General features: G+C 43.8%; 1 protein-coding gene across 2 annotated transcripts in view; it reads left to right on the top strand.

Moving 5' to 3' along the window:
* The window catches only part of CFDP1 (craniofacial development protein 1), a 126,152-nt gene that overhangs the window by 19,062 nt on the left and 92,976 nt on the right, over window positions 1-14,114 (top strand). For both annotated transcript variants that reach the window (XM_073605433.1, XM_073605434.1), the window contains exon 4: window positions 8,806-8,924. In XM_073605433.1, the coding sequence (XP_073461534.1) occupies window positions 8,806-8,924 (119 nt within the window). The remainder of the gene's footprint in view (window positions 1-8,805; window positions 8,925-14,114) is intronic.

Consider the following 14,114-nt stretch of genomic DNA (forward strand, 5'->3'; position numbering starts at 1 on the left):
CCAGTTTGGTTGAGCCTGAGATCATTTTATGGTAGGATATTTTGCAATCGTGTGTGTGGTCATCTTAAGTTTGCTCAACATGAGATATCACGGAGGGTGTATAGAAAAAGATTGTTGCCTGGTCCAACTCTATCTGGATCAGGCAAATTTGCTCTTTGTGTTGTAAGTTTCTTTAATAATAAGTAATTATGTCCCACATTGTGCAGGCAACTGGATCCTGTAGAATTCTTCTCTGCGGGCTGCCCGGTTTTCTTCCTGGTGCTGCACTTTTGGCTCTAAGAGCATAGGTTCTGATCTGTAGGCTGAACTCAATAGAAGAAGTTCCCGAAAGGACCCACTTTCACCTCCTTCTTTCTTATGCATTGAGAAAAGCCTGTGCATTGAGGAAAAGTCAAATGAATTACAAGGTTCCCACACACCCCCCTACCCACACCCACACACACCCTCCTTTGAGAGATTACCTGTAGTGTAGGAAATGCATGGTCCCCATCAGACCTTTTTCACTGCAGCTCACAGAAAACCTGAAGCTATAAAAGCTGTATATACACACTGAGGTGTTTTTTTATTTTTATTTTTTTAAATTAACCTGCATCCACGCACGTGATGTGACTGCAGGAATCGTGCTCGCTGCACTATTGTATTCTGATAGTGGGGGCACCCCATTAAAATTCACAGGTCGCTGCAGAGGCTGATCAGTGGCTGATCAAATGCTGTTTTTCCTGAAGGACCGTTCGACAAAAGACGGTCTAAAGATTTCAGTAGATTGCTTTGAAAAAGGCCTGGATTCTTTCCTAAATGTGCATAATATAACTCGATACTAACATTTATAGGTAAAGTTGATCCAGAGAATATCTGATTGCCTCTTGGGGAATCGGGGGAAGCCATTTTTTCCCCTGCTGGAGCAAATTGGATCATGCTTTGCTGGGGTTTTTCACCTTCCTCTGGACCAACTGTGGGTGTTGGTTTGTGTATATAGGATTGTATAATTTTTGAACTAGATGGACTTGTCTTTTTCCAACAAGACTAACTGTGTAATAAAGCTACACGATTAATCGTCAAGAATCGAGATCACAATTTTTTCCCCCTTGTGATCTTGACAAAGCATTTTCCCGATTCTATGCAGAGAGTTCTCTGCTCAAGCCGACAGCTGTCAAAAAAACAAAAACAGGCAGTCTGCCAAACTTTGCAACATTTATAGTGGAACTAACTATAAACATTGTAACCTTTTTGCTCTTTTTAGATAAAAGTAATGAACTTCGGTCTCTACTTGAGGGCAGTTTAACCACTTAAAGACTCAACCTTTTTCTGACATTTGTACGTTTCAATTTAAAATCACTATTTTTGCTAGAAAATTACTTAGAACCCCTAAACATATATTATAATATTAGATAGATATGGAGAGAGATCTCTCTCTCATATATATATATATATATATATATATATATATATATATATATATATATATATATATATATATATATATATATATATATATATATATAGTGGCGCTAACTTTAACAAAGGTAGGAATGGGTCAGACCCCACCGTTATACTACTATGAAGTGAGTTGGGGGTGTGCTAACTCTCCAAGGTGATGAAAAATGAATTGACAATCACTCTTAAGGTAAAAAAACTTAATAATAAACTGTGACACGCTAGTGTAAACTAATAGTGCCCCCAATGATAAACTGTGATGTGATGACCATATATTAAAATACACCACGTGACAGTAAAAAATAAATTGATGATTACAACATATTATCAATGACAGAAATATGAAAAAATCTGTAAATGAAATGCAATGTGAAAATGATAAAAAAAACAAAATAGTCCACAAAACCAGTGATAGTAATGTGTGAAGGGATGCAAAAAATCTAAGGAAAAGTGCAGGTGTACTCCAAAACGTTCTGCTGTGATCCACAAATTTCACCACACCTCAGTGACGTGATTTACTCCCTTCTGAAGTTCAAACTCACCAGCTATTAAGGCCTCCCACTCTCGTGTTTGGCCATACAGAGCCTCCAACCCACTCTCATGGGGGTTAACATACGACCCAGGTCTCCACTGCTGCACACTGGCTATTCTCCTCACAATCATGAATTCATATATGGAATGAAAGAAATGCTCCAATAGTGTAGTAACGTTAAAACAGATCAATTTATTCACACTAAAACAGTGCTAATGAACTCACATTTAAATAAAAACTAGTAGGCAAAATCACTTCACAGCAGTTGGAACACAGCACGGCACACTGAGCGGTGATACAAAACGAAACCACAACACACGGCCACAGTGGACCCAGGGAGCATAGAAGCTGGAGAGCGTCTCACCCGCCTGCAGCAACCCGTCCCTCGGCCGATCCCCGCTCCGTCACCCGTCACTCCTTCCTCTACTCCTTGTGTTAGATCGCCAGATAGCCACGCCCTGACATGTTTCGCCACCAGGACTTATTCATGGGGTTGGCTATCCGGCGAGGCAATCACCAATTTATGCAGATCGAATGGGTGGGCGCAAATCACTCTGTGCTTACACACTTCCTGTGTCCCCGTGACCGCGATTAATACAATCTCTCCTCATAGAAAGCAGCTAATACAAGGTGAATGCATTTAGATCGCTACTAACAAAAGAACTAAAAGATGGCACGTTTTGAGTTTGCGAAAAGGCATGCGGGAGACTCCTAACATGTATGGAGGAAGGTGCTCTGGTCTGATGAGACTAAAATTGAACTTTTTGGCCATCAAAGAAAATGCTATGTCTGGCGCAAACCCAACTCATCACATCACCCAAAGAACACCATCCCCACATTGAAACATGGTGGTGGCAGCATCTTACTGTGGGGATGTTTTTCAGCAGTTGGGACTGGAAAACGGGTCAGAGTTGAGGGAAAGATGGATGGTGCTAAATACAGGGATATTCTTGAGCAAAACCTGTACCACTCTGTGTGATTTGAGGCTAGGACGGAGGGTCACCTTCCAGCAGGACAATTACCCCAAACACACTGCTAAAGCAACACTTGAGTGGTTTAAGAGGAAACATGTAAATGTGTTGGAATGGCCTAGTCAAAGCCCAGACCTCAATCCAATAGAAAATCTGTGGTCAGACTTAAAGATTGCTGTTCACAAGTGCAAACCATCCAACTTGAAGGAGCTGGAGCAGTTTTGCAAGGAGGAATGGGCAAAAATCCCGGTGAGAAGATGTGGCATGCTCATAGAGGCTTATCCAAAGCAACTTGGAGCTGTGATAGCCGCAAAAGGTGAAAAATTGACTTTAGGGGGGTGAATAGTTATGCACATTGACTTTTTCTGTTATTTTGTCCTATTTGTTGTTTGCTTCACAATAAAAAAAAAAAACAACTTCAAAGTTGTGGGCATGTTCTGTAAATTAAATGATGCAAATCCTCAAACAATCCATGTTAATTTCAGGTTGTGAGGCAACAAAACACGGAAAATGCCAAGGGGGGTGAATACTTTTGCAAGGTACTGTATGTCATTAGTGACACTTCAGTTAATTACCTGGATGTCACTATAATGAAAACTAATAATTCTCTGAGTACAAAAGTCTATTTCATGATGACAGACCAAAACAGCTATCTATCTATCAGAAGTGGACATCATCCCTCTTGGATTAAAAATATACCAAAGGGACAGATGCTCAGAGTCCGACGGAACTGTTCGGATTTGAATACTTACAATGCTCAGGCTAACATACTTAAGAAGAGATTTCTCCAAAAAGGATATGATAGTATGACCATAAATAATGTCATCCAGGAAGTGGCAAATATACCTAGGGAACAGTGTTTAAAAGAGAGACACTGGGGTGCATACTGACCAGCACCAGCTAGGATTTATCTCAGATTTTCATCATCAGTATAAGGATGTGGAAGGTATTTTTAAGAAACACTGGCATATCCTGTGTAGAGATAGAGATTTGAGGGAGGTTCTACCTAACCACCCCAGATTCATCTACAGACGGGCACCAAATTTTGGTCACAGAGTAGTGAAGAAAGTTTTGAATCCACCTCAGCAGCAAACGTTTAAAATCAATCTACAGGGATTTTATGCATGTAGGAAGTGTATTTGCTGTAGAACAGTACAGGTAAGAAACAGGGGTATGACTCAAATCACTAATGCGGAGGAAGAGACGTTTGAGATTAGAGAATTTATCACATGTAACTCCTCCTTTGTTGTTTACCTCTTGTGGTGCCCGTGTGGTTTATTTTATGTGGGACGCACCAAGAGACTATTAAAAGTGCGGATTGCTGAACATCTAGCTAACATTAAGAAAGGCTTCCAATACCACAGTGTGTCTCTCCATTTCAAGGAGAAACACAACCAGGACCCAAGTCTGTTACAGTTTTGTGGCTTGGATGTGGTATATCAGTCCTGGAGAGGGTCCAATCGGGTCAGGGAGCTCTCCCAGAGAGAAACCCGATGGATCTTTTTGCTTAAATGTTTATTTCCAGGAGGAATGAACATTGAACTTGATCTAAACTGTTTCATCAGTAACTCGTAGTGATTATATATTACCAGCAATATAGCTGGCTACTAATTTTTAGAATAGATGCATGCAGTCTCAAGTACATTTATCTAGTTAGGATATGTTTAAATACTGGTATCCTTCACATTTAATTGCCAATATTTTGGATATCTCATATATATACACAAGAAAAGGATTTTTTAATAAAAACAAAACTTTTTTTAGTACTATATAAAAATTTTTTTTTTCAGTATTATAAAGATTATTTGGTTTGGTGTACACAATGATGTAATGTCATATTTAATTTGTATTTAGTTTGATTATAATTATTTATGTATGTGTTTACACTTTTATATTTTTTGCCACAAGGTAGTAATATATAAGCCACTAAGCACCTTAAAAAGAGACTGTAGTTCATTTTATAGAAGGTGAACATTGATAATGATCTTTTAGTTCTTTTGTTAGTAGCGATCTAAATGCATTCACCTTGTATTAGCTGCTTTCTATGAAGAGAGATTGTATTAATCACGGTCACGGGGACACAGGAAGTGTGTAAGCGCAGAGTGATTTGCGCCCGCCCATTCGATCTGCATAAATTGGTGATTGCCTCGCCGGATAGCCAACCCCATGAATAAGTCCTGGTGGCGAAACATGTCAGGGCGTGGCTATCTGGCAATCTAACACAAGGAGTAGAGGAAGGAGTGACGGGTGACGGAGCGGGGATCGGCTGAGGGACGGGTTGCTGCAGGCGGGTGAGACACTCTCCAGCTTCTATGCTCCCTGGGTCCGCCGTGGCCGTGTGTTGTGGTTTCGTTTTGTATCACCGTTCAGTGTGCCGTGCTGTGTTCCAACTGCTGTGAAGTGATTTTGCCTACTAGTTTTTATTTAAATGTGAGTTTATTAGCGCTGTTTTAGTGTGAATAAATTGATCTGTTTAAACGTCACTACACTATTGGAGCATTTCTTTCATTCCATATATGAATTCATGATTGTGAGGAGAATAGCCAGTGTGCAGCAGTGGAGACCTGGGTCGTATGTTAACCCCCATGAGAGTGGGTTGGAGGCTCTGTATGGCCAAACACGAGAGTAGGAGGCCTTAATAGCTGGTGTGTTTGAACTTCAGAAGGGAGTAAATCACGTCACTGAGGTGTGGTGAAATTTGTGGATCACAGCAGAATGTTTTGGAGTACACCTGCACTTTTCCTTGGATTTTTTGCATCCCATCACACATTACTATCACTGGTTTTGTGGACTATTTTGTTTTTTTTTTTATCGTTTTCACATTGCATTTCATTTACAGATTTTTTCATATTTCTGTCATTGATTATATGTTCAAAAATGTGATTCACCACAAACTAGCCCCAAGTGAACTCAAATAGCAGCGCTAAATAAATCCTAATGAAATAAAAAAGTGATGAAATTAATCCACCAGTGATAAACTTATATGCTTACTCCTTCATACCACTGTGCATCAAAATAATCTAGTCTATATTCACAAATATAGTGCGCATACCCAATTACGTGAATATCATAGCTGTACACAAAAATATATATAGAAATTAAAAATATATATATATAAACACCAGTGTAAATAAGTCCACAAATGTGTAAAAAAAAGTCCAAAAAATATATTGATCCGTGACGTGATGCAGTGTAGATCTCCACTTAAAGTAATTCTTCCACCGCACCTCTGTAACCGTGAATCCACTCCCCTTAAGTTAATACACTCACCAGCTCCTTTTGCCCACACTCTCGTGTTGGGCCACAAAGCTTTATCCCACACAGAGCACTTCCTCGTATGGCGCTCCCTGTCGCAGCGTCCTACGTCACAAGCGTTCGATTGCCGTGTAGCCACGCCCCGACATGTTTCGTCATGAAGACTTAATCATGGGATTGGCTACACGGCACGGCAATCATTCTTTTATACCCTCCGCTCCCGATCCGAGCGGAGGTAATAAAAGAATGATTGCCGTGCCGTGTAGGGGCGTGCCGTGTCGGGGCGTGGCTACATGGCAATCGAACGCTTGTGACGTAGGACGCTGTGACAGGGAGCGCCATACGAGGAAGTGCGGAAGTGGGTCCTAGCAACACCAGGGATCGGGTGAGACGGGTATTAGAGAGCGCAGTACCTGGGTCCGCTGCGACCACCATACACTGGTTTTACTGTTTGGAGTTTGTGCTGGGACAGCTTGCTGTGCTGTTTTGGGCTTGCAGTGAATTTTAAAGATGTGAGTTTAATGGTGGAGGAGCGTGTTATTTTAATAAATATCATTACGTTATTGCACTATTGGATCATTTTCTTTTTTTCATGTGGAGAGAGCTTTTGATCAATACACTCTGGATATGTAAAGGTGAACTATTGGAGACCATATATTCCCCCTTTCTGTGTGGGATAAAGCTTTGTGGCCCAACACGAGAGTGTGGGCGAAAGGAGCTGGTGAGTGTATTAACTTAAGGGGAGTGGATTCACGGTCACAGAGGTGCGGTGGAAGAATTACTTTAAGTGGAGATCTACACTGCATCACGTCACGGATCAATATATTTTTTGGACTTTTTTTTTTTACACATTTGTGGACTTATTTACACTGGTGTTTATATATATATATATATATATATATATATATATATATATATATATATATATATATATATATATATATATATATATAATTTTTTTTTAATATTTTTGTGTACAGCTATGATATTCACGCAATTGGGTATGCGCACTATATTTGTGAATATAGACTAGATTATTTTGATGCACAGTGGTAGGAAGGAGTAAGCATATAAGTTTATCACTGGTGGATTAATTTCATCACTTTTTTATTTCATTGGGATTTATTTAGCGCTGCTATTTGAGTTCACTTGGGGCTAGTTTGTGGTGAATCAAATTTTTGCATATATTGTTGTTACACTTCAAGCAGCAGCTTAGATTCAAGCTTCTTTGTCCATCAGCGCAGTGTTTTGGGTGTAGGAGTGGGTGTTTTTTTTTTATACCTGATTTTGACATTATTGATTATATGTTGTAATCATCAATTTATTTTTTACTGTCACGTGGTGTATTTTAATATATGGTCATCACATCACAGTTTATCATTGGGGGCACTATTAGTTTACACTAGCGTGTCACAGTTTATTATTAAGTTTTTTTACCATAAGAGTGATTGTCAATTCATTTTTCATCACCTTGGAGAGTCAGCACACCCCCAACTCACTTCATAGTAGTAAGAACGGTGGGGTCTGACCCATTCTTACCACTGTTAAAGTTAGCGCCACTATCCATCTGCACCATTGGAGGGTGGATTCAGTTTTTACATATTTTGAATATTTAAGTGGCAGCTTTGTTTTGGGTTTTTCATTTTGTGTAGCGCGGAGGTGGTAATACAGGCTTGGGTGGGCGGATTTTCCTGGTTACCTTTCAGTTTACATAATCTATATCTATTATATATTTTTTTTAAACACAGACCCTAGAGAATAAAATGGTGGTTGTTCCAATATTTTATGTCACACTGCATTTGCGCTGCGGTCTTTCAAATGCAATTTTTTGGGAAAAAAAATACATTTTTAATGAATTTAAAAAAAAAAGTAAACAGTAAAGTTAGCCCAGTTTTTTTTATACTATGAAAGATGATGTTACGCCGCGAGAATCATGAGAGAAATATAATCTTTATTCTATACCAAAAAAATTGTGATTCTCATTTTTGCCAGAATCGTGCAGCTCTAATAAGTAACTATGAGCAGAGAGCAGTACACATTGATTGAAATTCGTTTGGCTCCTGCTAAACTGGACAATATTCAATATGTGTAAACCCAGCTTAACACCCTCTGCATCAGAAGTTCAGCGCCAGGAGGAGAGCCAGGCACAAATTAGGGGTTCTTTATGAAATCATCAGTGAACACAATAATACAATCTGTGCTACACAAATCTTTTTAGGCTTTTATGCCCATTCGCTCTTTAGCTGATGACTCTCTTGCCACCAACCTTGAGATTCTAGGGCTTGGATTCCCCCTTACTGTAGGAGGCTATGTTGTTTTTTATTCCCTCCTTTTTTTTTTTTTACACATTTTTTTCAAAACACACCTCTACAGGAATATTGCTTGGAAGCAGCATTTTAATTGCTTGGCAGTTTTAGGAAATTATAGTGGCTGCAGATAGAAATGTAAAGGTTTTTTTTTCTTTAGCAAAAGTTGAGTTCTTATAAACTTTTCTACTTTTGATGTCTATCGGAAAACATATTAACGCCTGTTTTGAAAACTTGTTAATAGTTTTTTTTTGTTTTTTTTTATATTACTTGACTCTTATTCTTTTTGCTAATATCTTCCTTCCAGGCCCAACCAGATAAACCCAAGGAAACCAATAAAGCTCCACAGCAAACTCCTTCGACTAAGGAAGAGCCCAAAAAAGTGACCATCACAAGGGTGTTTGATTTTGCTGGTGAGGAAGTACGGTGAGTACAAAGCTAATCTCTCTGGTGTATGGACTGAATTCAGCAGCATTTTTAGCTATCCTGGGCCTCTTATGGCTGGCAGGGTATCCTGTAGTGTGGGGGTCGGCAACTGTTCGATCGTGATCTGCCAGTTGACCACAGCCAGGTAACTGGTAGATCGTGCCTTCGGTTTGCCGACCTGCTGTCCCCATAGTGTCAAACACAGTGGGATCGCTTCTGTCATTTGCACCTGACCTGGTGCTGGCCACTGAGGGAGAGGATTGAGCAAGCGACTGCATTAGCCAATGCCTCTTTTAACTCCTGTTGCTGTAAAAAGCGGAGTGATATCCACTGCACTCCGCCTCAAAACTCTGCTAGCCGAAGTGGTGCGCGCACATGCTGCAAGACAGAAGGGCTCTGTGGTGCACTGAAAGTGTCCTCTACGATCTTCTGCTTCAGGTCTGAGTGTCTTACACAATAATGAATTGGCCAGAGCAGCATCTATATCTATGTGAACTCTGTGTTAATATTTTAAGGGGCTCAGGGCAGTAAGGGTGTACACATGGCTGCACCTGGAATTATATGCCCTGTCACGCTTGGAGGGTGTAGCACCCTCTAAGCTTGACCCATTGGAATTAAATGAGGCAACTATGCATGCACTCTGCAATCATGTGCCGTACAGCGACCAAGGGGTTAAAGCAGGCAGAGAGGAGGCATTTTATCGCCTCCTCGCCACCTGCAATAACTCTTTGGACCCCACGCAAACATGCAGTTGCAGGACACTTTCAGAGTGACCCTATTTACTTGGATGGGTCATGATTGGTGGGTAGTAGTGCCCACTGAAAGTAACAGGGTATAATTCCTACTGCCCCATGTGTACACCCTTGGCTGCTGCCCTACTGACCGACCGACGCCGTCCTCTGCCCTACTGACCGACCGACGCCGTCCTCTGCCCTACTGACCGACCGACGCCGTCCTCTGCCCTACTGACGGACCGACGCCGTCCTCTCCCCTACTGACGGACCGACGCCGTCCTCTCCCCTACTGACGGACCGACGCCGTCCTCTCCCCTACTGACGGACCGACGCCGTCCTCTCCCCTACTGACGGACCGACGCCGTCCTCTCCCCTACTGACGGACCGACGCCGTCCTCTCCCCTACTGACGGACCGACGCCGTCCTCTCCCCTACTGACGGACCGACGCCGTCCTCTCCCCTACTGACGGACCGACGCCGTCCTCTCCCCTACTGACGGACCGACGCCGTCCTCTCCCCTACTGACGGACCGACGCCGTCCTCTCCCCTACTGACGGACCGACGCCGTCCTCTCCCCTACTGACGGACCGACGCCGTCCTCTGCCCTACTGACGGACCGACGCCGTCCTCTGCCCTACTGACGGACCGACGCCGTCCTCTGCCCTACTGACGGACCGACGCCGTCCTCTGCCCTACTGACGGACCGACGCCGTCCTCTGCCCTACTGACGGACCGACGCCGTCCTCTGCCCTACTGACGGACCGACGCCGTCCTCTGCCCTACTGACGGACCGACGCCGTCCTCTGCCCTACTGACGGACCGACGCCGTCCTCTGCCCTACTGACGGACCGACGCCGTCCTCTGCCCTACTGACGGACCGACGCCGTCCTCTGCCCTACTGACGGACCGACGCCGTCCTCTGCCCTACTGACGGACCGACGCCGTCCTCTGCCCTACTGACGGACCGACGCCGTCCTCTGCCCTACTGGCGGACCGACGCCGTCCTCTGCCCTACTGACGCCGTCCTCTGCCCTACTGACGCCGTCCTCTGCCCTACTGACGGACCGACGCCGTCCTCTGCCCTACTGACGGACCGACGCCGTCCTATTTTAAGATGGGCTAAGTTTAGATATTTTTACAGTGACATTTGTTTTAATATATTTTTCTACGTTTTCCCTACTATTTAGTTAGGCCCTGCTAGTTAATTTATTAAAATAAGGGTGCTGGACCCTGGTGATCCTTTGATGACTTTCATGTTGTTCAGGTAGATCTCCACCTCTCAAAGGTTGCCTACACCTGCTGTAGTGTAATTTCTCAGAAGAGAGCAAGAAAAGTCCATCGTCTATATCGGCAGTTACCAAGATTTCCAGCGTGCTGGAAGATGTGTGTAGCAGTATTCGTTTTAAGGATTCATCAGATGGATATAATTTTAAAATAAGCTCAATAATATTGCAAGAAAGAAATTAGCTTGATTCTCCCATTAACACAGACAGTGTTGATGTGGGAATGCTTCCTGCTGGGCCATTGTCTGCTCTTCGGGGGGGGGGGAGCAAGGCAGTGGTCGTCTTGGAGGTGTGTTTGGGGTCGTTATCATGTTGGAATACTGCCCTGCGGCCCAGTCTCCAAAGGAAGGGGATCATGCTCTGCTTCAGTATGTCACAGTACATATTGGAATTCATGGTTCCATCAATGAACTGTAGCTCCCCAGTGCCGGCAGCACTCATGCAGCCCCAGACCATGACACTCCCACCACCATGCTTGACTGTAGGCAAGACATACTTGTGTTTTTACTCCTCACCTGGTTGCCGCCACACACGCTTGACACTATCTGAACCAAATAGGTTTATCTTGGTCTCATCAGACCACAGGACATGGTTCCAGTAATCCATGTCCTTAGTCTGCTTGTCTTCAGCAAACTGTTTGTTGGCTTTCTTGTGCATCATCTTTAGAAGAGGCTTCTTTCTGGGATGACAGCCATCCAGACCAATTTGATGCAGTATGCGGCATATGGTCTGAGCACTGACAGGCTGACCCCCCACCCCTTCAACCTCTGCAGCAATGCTGCAGCACTCATACATCTATTTCCCAAAGACCACCTCTGAATATGACGTTGAGCAAGCACATGCACTCAACTTCCTTGGTCGACCATGGCAAGACCTGTTCTGAGTGGAACCTGCCCTGTTAAACTGCTGTATGTCTTGGCCACCATGCTGCAGCTCAGTTTCAGGGTCTTGGCAATCTTCTTATAGGCTAGGCCAGTGATGGCGAAACTTTTTGAGCCCGAGTGCCCAAACTGCAACAGGTGTACAGAGTGGTGTGCCAAAGGTCTTGTGACTGCGTCCAGGGGGTGGGAGGTCAGAACTCCGCTCACCCCACCATATGTCCGATCCCCAGGAGGAGATCACACATGGTCCGCTACAGTAATTGCCCCTCTGAGTCCCCGCCCTCCCCGGCAAGTGCAGCACCCCCTCCCCTCTCACCTGTGCACCTTGCTCTGAGCCACCAGTAATCCCCATTCTCCAGGGGCAGCAGTGAGCACTCTGTACTTCACTCTCTGGTAGGACAGTCCATAAGCACTCTATACTGCACTCTCAAGTCTGAGCACTCTCTCGCTATATTGCACTCTTAATATAACTCTATTCAGCTCTCCCCAGCAGGCAATAGCTCGATCCTTTCTCATCTCTCCCAGCACACTGTCCATCTCTGGTACAGCTCTGACAGTACATATTTAGATTGTCATGGTCTGACTCCCTGGGCACATATCTCCCTGTCCTTCTCCTGGTATAGAACTTCCTATTGGTCCCTGTGCTCACCTCTGACAGTTCATCTTTCGGCCCCTGTCCTATCGGTGTCTCTCTCACTCCCCTCCTCCGGCCACCCCTTTACCTTCTCCATTAGTCTCCAGTCACTCCGGCAGCCCCTTCTTGGATCTCTTTCCCTGCAGTTGAAATAGAGTCCTCTGCAGAGGATCAGCATTCCTCCCCAGTGCCCTTAGCACTGGCAGCTGCTGCCCTGGGTGGCGGAGAGCTCCATGCTGCAATCAGTGGTAGGCCACGGACCCGACGCATGCTCACTCCCCCCTCCTCCTCCCATACGTGAGGCAGGCTCTAGCCTACTGCGATACGGCTGTGTCTGCGGCTGTCTCAGCGCACCAATCGCAGGCAGCGCGGCTAGAGGTCTTGGTCCCACACTTCACTTGCTGAGGACACACGGATTATGCTGCAGATCATGTTGGACGTTGAGGGACATCAAAGGTCACACTATTTGCCCATGTTATGCTTGCCCTCCATCTGTCCCCTGGTGGGTCTTTGCTGGTTCCTTCCCTTTATATCCCAGGATAGACATACCTTGCCGTTGGTTTAATAGCTTTTGAGACATTTGCTCAGCCCATATATACACTGCATTTACATCTACTCCTGAAGAAGCGAGCAGCGATACGCGTCGAGTTATGACGCCTGTGTTTTACTGTACATCAACAATTCTAAATATGTATATGGCTGCTTAGTGATGTGTTTTATCACTGCCAAGTGGTTTGGAACCTCTGTTCATGCATTTCATATACAATGAATGTTATACAATTTTAATAAATCTTATTTGTTGCATTTAATTTGGGGATGGAGGTGTGTCACTGGCAATACCAGACCATTTTCTTTTCTTTTGTATATAAAAAAAGAGAAAGTGAAGGGACAACTGTATTGTATTGTAACTGTATTGTCTGCCCTCATGTTGCAAAGCTCTGTTGGCACTATATAAATCCTGAATAATAATAATAATAATAAGAGAAAGAAAAGGAAAGCAGAGGGTGTGGAGGAGATGAGGGTGGGAAAGAGGATGAGGGTAAGAGGAGAGTCAACCATTCCACTCCCTGCTGGACAGTCCCAATAATCTCCAAAGAGTGCTATGGATATGTAAGACAAAGCTAGAAATAGCATCCTTTTATTATTTAATTTAAAATTTTTTATTGATTGTTCGATTCAGTAAGGGGGAAAAAATAAGAGTAACAAACAATGGACATTATACAGGGATAGCAACCCTGTATAACCAATATATAGAGCACAATCGGTCAAAAGGGCTCAATGGGTGCAACAACCAAATGAAGAAGTGGCATCTTAATGACATCACTGCTCACAACTACATAGGGGATGTTACATGACAGATGACCGGGGAAGGGGCAGGCATATCAGCCACCGATCTTGCACACAGACTAGCAGAAATTAAAGCGGGGTTCCACCCAAATTTTGAACAATGTCTGTATGTATTCTCTTCCTTGCCTAGATGCTGACATGCCGTTTAAAAAAATTTAAATCGCCGTAATTACCTTTTATTTTTCTATTCTTCTTTGCACTTCCTGGTTCTCCTCCCGTGGGAGTAGGCGTGTTTCTAGCCTCTCCCAGACTCCTGGGAGCTAGTCTCAGGCTTCCCAGGATGCCACTGAGCATGTGCGGGAACGAACGGT

This window comes from Aquarana catesbeiana, linkage group LG11 (assembly GCF_042186555.1).
Source record: "Aquarana catesbeiana isolate 2022-GZ linkage group LG11, ASM4218655v1, whole genome shotgun sequence".
Taxonomy (NCBI): domain Eukaryota; kingdom Metazoa; phylum Chordata; class Amphibia; order Anura; family Ranidae; genus Aquarana; species Aquarana catesbeiana.